Source organism: Arabidopsis lyrata, assembly GCF_000004255.2.
Source record: "Arabidopsis lyrata subsp. lyrata unplaced genomic scaffold ARALYscaffold_627, whole genome shotgun sequence".
Taxonomy (NCBI): Eukaryota; Viridiplantae; Streptophyta; class Magnoliopsida; order Brassicales; family Brassicaceae; genus Arabidopsis; species Arabidopsis lyrata.
The window spans coordinates 1-5,482 of NW_003302157.1; the positions used below are offsets into that span (position 1 = coordinate 1).

Consider the following 5,482-nt stretch of genomic DNA (forward strand, 5'->3'; position numbering starts at 1 on the left):
CCTTTTTATGTGTAAGAAACCAGAAAAAAAACAGCAGCTGAATTGGTATTTGTGTATCCATGACCTCCCTATCCTGAGTTCAAGTCTCTGTCTTGACGTAATAGGTTTACTTTTTTTCCTTTTTTTTTTAATGACTTGGATAAAAACAATTTCTAGGTCCACCACTGGATAGCATCTAATCGTTGACGGCAAATCTCAATGAAATAAAATTTCCCCAAAATAAGTAATGCAGGAACAAGCTTAATTGGAAACCAAAAAAAAATCATTTGAAAAATGAAAGCAATAATGGCGTCACACAAAAATTGTGTTTATTGTTTGACACGACTATTATCACGCTCACTTTAATTGTGTGGTTCAGTAGCAATCTTGGGACGAGTATATCAAACTCCTGATGAGTTGTGAATAGCTTTTGCTTTATTTTTTTCCGATTACATCAACTTAGAAAATAGTCTCTGTTTTTTTCTAAATTTTATGCAACACGATAACCCGTTTTCAAATAATTAGGACCGGCCACATTATGATTTCATACAGTATTTTGTACACACTATACTATTCATTATTCAAATTATGATTCAAACAAAGGAAACTCCAATCTACACTTTTGAATATATACATATAAAAATATATTGGTACAAGTAAATGATATCCTTCATAAACGCTAATTTAAAACATCATGTCAAATTATGGTTAACCCAACAAAAGAATAAAAACTTTTTGAAAAACAAAAAGGAAAAGAAGACAAAATAAGACTCAACGAAAACAGTGAAGTGAGCCAGCTATTTTATTTATGATAATTAATAATGATATACTTGTAAAACTAATTAAGAAGAAAATGGAATAAAGTTGACCAATTCATGGTAGCCACGATTAGTGAGGGACAAAATAATTTGGACCGGACTTTTGACAATTTTATTCGACCCTACAACATTTCTATTTACACTCCTCCCCTTTACTCTTAGATACATCCCCTTCAAAATCATTATCATTTCTTTTACATTTATTTATTTTTCGTAAGTTTTTTTTACCATCTATCTTTTATATGCAAAAAAAAAAAAAAAATTGTATAGTCGCTAAGACTGAGCATGATTATCAAGGGTATTTTATAAATTGTTCTTAAGAATATTAAAGTAATAAATTTAAAAATAGCTCTAAAAATGGTTTTAAGTGTGTATTTGTTTCTTAGGTAAGCAACTCACCTTAGTTTTAAAGCTTATTTGGAAATTAATTTTAATCATTTAATTGCTAAGATCATTTTTAAAAAATCTTAAGATCCTCTTGTTAATCATGGTCTTGTTAATAAAACCACATGCACATAAAATTTATGATTTATATTGTCGAAGATATTGCAAGCATTGTGCTTATAAAAGTAACTAATCAGACTTGAGTAATCTTTTTACGACGAAGTCAGTGGTTAACTAAATTTCATCCAAATTAAATGTAAGAAATCTCAAAGTTAAGTCTAAGAATCATCTTTACAGTAATTTTAGTTCCTACAGCTTTTTAATTTTTTTTTGGTTGTAGTAGCTTCTTGCCCCGAAGCCTCTATATATAACAATGTTCTTTTTGGTAGTATAAATTCACATTTTATCAAAAAAAAAGGTAAAAACAAATCACAGTTACTATCTCTGTAATGCCCCGCGATGTGACATGGGGCTTTAGAACAAACAGTCGATTCACGTCTTTTAAACGGTCCTGATTTGTTGCTCCACTTCCAACAATCTCTACTTCACCACCACACACGCATAACGCATTCATAATCATACATTCTCATGATTTATTGTTTTGTTTCGATTATATCTGCGTACTCAATGTTACCAAATTTATATTCTATGACATAATGTGATTTAACTTCAAGGGAATGGACGAAATTTAAATGACTATCTTAGTCTTAGGAGGTATATATTCTCCGGATATATAGACCTCTTATCTATATCTACACATATTTTTTTTTATTTAAACCGAGACCACTCATTCCTTATTCCATAAAACTTAGAAAAGAGTATGTATATTTAGGCATAAGTTATAAAAGCGAATAAAGGCTTCATGAAACTTATACCTTAGAGACATAATTATAATTAAATCCAAGACACTTCATAGTCATACGATAGTGAGGACAAAGCAATAAATTAGTGTTTTAACTTTGATTCTAACGAGTTGTGACGGGTCATGACAGATTTTTTTAATAGATATAAAGGAATAACTTTAAAAGTATACAAATTGTGCAAGAGTCATTCAAAATTATTATATGAAGAGATGAACTCAAAAGTAATTTTAATCATAAGTATATACATCTCAAGGATATCTTTTCTTTATCATGTAAAATCTTGTTTTCACCTATCTATCTTGTTAGTAAAATATAGGATTTATATAGAGTAATTTGAGCCTCACTTGGGATGTGATTATACTTCTTCTCATAATTTGTATATTTAATTTACCGGATAGTTTTTGCATGGGGAGATTAAAAGGCTTAATAAGACCAAATGCAATAGCAAGGTAAATAGGGTGTATTTTCATTCAATAGGAAGACAAATCCAAAAGGCAAAATGCCAACTCAATCGACAACGGCAAATTTTGTCTTCCATGAAATTTTGACGGGTCCTACATAACTTTTGATATGGCAGCTTGTGATTCGCTCGCTGTTTTATTTTTTATTTTTTTTTCCATTCTTATGCTATTTTTCTCAATAATTGATCAAAAATAAAAAAAAAAATTTATACCATTATTTTTTATTTTTTAACATCTATAAATAGAGACTACGTTTATATCATTTGGACACCAAAAAAAAATCTCAAGTTTTAACACTCTCTTTTCATTTTTCTCTTACATTGTCACTATTTTTGGTGTTATTTTTTTTTCAATTTTCAACATCCTTTATGGATCCATCTCGCAATCAAAATTTCCTACCAAATTATGGTTTTCCAAACCCTCAAAATCCAAACATACAACCACCAAATCCAAATACACAACTCCTAGAAAATCCTATAAATTCAGGAATGTATCCAAATTTAGAAATATCAAAATTTATTTCTAAGTTTATTAATGTTTGGTGTTTGTTTTGTTGTAAAGTTTTAATGAATTATGTATGATGGAGTGATGTGGAAGAAAGAGAAAATGAGTTGGAGGAAAGAGAAAATGATTAGCCTTTCTATTGTAGAGTTGGATGTGAAATAAAAAAATAAAATGATGTGGAAGGAATATAGAAGGGGAAATTTGCCTTCTTACTAGAGATGGTCTAAAGCCTCCAATTTCCGAGGGGAAAATCATATGTTATACTTCCAAACTATACAACCATCTGCATCGATTCAATCAAAATAATTGGCGTTAATACATGCAAGGATTGTACATACAAACAAACCACTTCTTTCATTACAAAATTCTTCAATATTTTATTTTGGTAAACTACTGTTCTTCTTACGTTTGTTTCTTTTTTTGCAAGTATTAGAGGTTAATACAAAAAAGAGTGCACAAGAAAAGAAAAAAAATTGGACTGTGAGTAGAGGTGTCAATTAACAATTTTTCAATAAAAAAAACTTTTAGGATTAATTTTTTGTAAATCTTATAATTTTATACATTAAATATATTATTTATTTATATTCTAAAAATATTTATTTATTTATATTAATTATTTATTTTTATTAAATATTTGTAGTCCGCGGGCCGGCCCACAAATCCGCGGACAAAACCCGCAAAAACCCGCAATCCGCCTGGGCTTGTCCGCGAGGCCCGCTATTTTATGGGCATGAAAAATGATATCCAAGCCCGCCCCGCTGTGGACTACTTGGACAAAGCCCGCGGGCTATCGGCCCGCTTGACACCTCTAACTGTGAGTCCTTGTCAAGAACCATCGCTTTATCATCATTCTCTTTGCTAACAACTTACAACCACACAAACCCAAGAGTTCCATTCTCATAGAGAAGAACAAATTAAGCAAAATAATGTATGTCGATAGAGAAAGATATCCACAATTATTGCTCCATCCCAAAAGCTTCTTTAGTACACGATACATGTATCATGTAAGTAGAAATATACAAGATACGATACACGACCCATTCTCATAAAGATAGCAACATTTCATGTTATGTAAAGAGGCTCCCTTAGGACACATGCATTAAAAACTAAGGATTACCAACCCACTCACTCTTCACTTCAACGGTTCAACCAAATATCAATCATCTATTTTAGGTCCTTACTCATAAGTCAACTCTCATGTCTTCCTCTATAAATACCCTACACATCCCTCAATTCTATATCATATTCCTAAAAACAATCATAGCAAAAACATATATCCTCAAATTAAGATCTCATCTCTCTCTCTCTAGCCTCGATATGGATCATGAGGAAATTCCATCAATGCCCTCAACGCCGGCTACAACCCCGGGGACACCAGGAGCACCGCTCTTTGGAGGATTCGAAGGGAAGAGGAATGGACACAATGGTAAATACACACCAAAGTCACTTCTAAAAAGCTGCAAATGTTTCAGTGTTGACAATGAATGGGCTCTTGAAGATGGAAGACTCCCTCCGGTCTCTTGCTCTCTCCCTCCCCCTAATGTCTCCCTCTACCGCAAGGTACATCTATATACACATTCTCATTACAATTACTTCACACTTCATATATATAATTATGTTTCCATTACAAATATTTGTGTGTAAATTAGTTGGGAGCAGAGTTTGTTGGGACATTGATCCTAATATTCGCTGGAACAGCGACGGCGATCGTGAACCAGAAGACAGATGGAGCTGAGACGCTTATTGGTTGCGCCGCGTCGGCTGGTTTGGCGGTTATGATCGTTATTTTATCGACTGGTCACATATCCGGGGCGCATCTCAATCCGGCTGTCACTATTGCCTTTGCTGCTCTCAAACACTTCCCTTGGAAACACGTCAGTACTTTTAACTTTATTTGTTTTTACACACTTTCGGATGTTACTGAGAGAAATTTATAGACATGCACATGCATGTTTATCATGAATTCAACTTTAACATGAGTAATAAAAATATAAAAAAATATCATGTAAAGCGATTTCTAATAATTAAAAAACAATTGTTGGTGTCTAAAATCTAAATGATGTTACAAAAATAGGTGCCGGTGTACATCGGAGCTCAGGTGATGGCCTCCGTGTGTGCGGCGTTTGCACTGAAAGCAGTGTTTGAACCAACGATGAGCGGTGGCGTGACGGTGCCGACGGTGGGTCTAAGCCAAGCCTTTGCCTTGGAGTTCATTATCAGCTTCAACCTCATGTTCGTTGTCACAGCCGTAGCCACCGACACGAGAGCTGTAAATTACTTATCAAAAACAATTTTGAAGAATCTTGAATTTTAGACTTTTTAGTCGTCTCAAAAAACTAATCACAAGATTACAGGTGGGAGAGCTGGCGGGAATTGCGGTAGGAGCAACGGTCATGCTTAATATACTCATAGCTGGGTAATTTCTTGATTTCAGTTGTTGTACATGTAATCATATGTTTACTCATCATGTTTG

General features: G+C 33.1%; 1 protein-coding gene across 1 annotated transcript; it reads left to right on the plus strand.

The window, feature by feature from the left end:
- The first annotated feature begins 4,129 nt into the window (after nt 1-4,129).
- LOC9298444 (aquaporin NIP6-1) lies at nt 4,130-5,460 on the plus strand. Its single transcript, XM_002862321.2, has 4 exons — nt 4,130-4,569; nt 4,659-4,883; nt 5,084-5,278; nt 5,364-5,460. The coding sequence occupies exons 1-4, from the start codon at nt 4,207-4,209 to the stop codon at nt 5,427-5,429; spliced, it is 849 nt and encodes a 282-aa protein (XP_002862367.2). The 5' UTR covers nt 4,130-4,206; the 3' UTR covers nt 5,430-5,460.
- Nucleotides 5,461-5,482: the final 22 nt, after the last annotated feature.

Excerpts from the sequence above, each read along its gene's own strand:
- LOC9298444 (XM_002862321.2), top strand. The coding sequence starts at position 4,207 with ATGTCTTCCTCTATAAATACCCTACACATCCCTCAATTCTATATCATA. Across the intron at positions 4,570-4,658 it reads ATGTCTCCCTCTACCGCAAG|TTGGGAGCAGAGTTTGTTGG; the intron begins GTACATCTATAT and ends TGTGTAAATTAG. Across the intron at positions 4,884-5,083 it reads AACACTTCCCTTGGAAACAC|GTGCCGGTGTACATCGGAGC; the intron begins GTCAGTACTTTT and ends TTACAAAAATAG.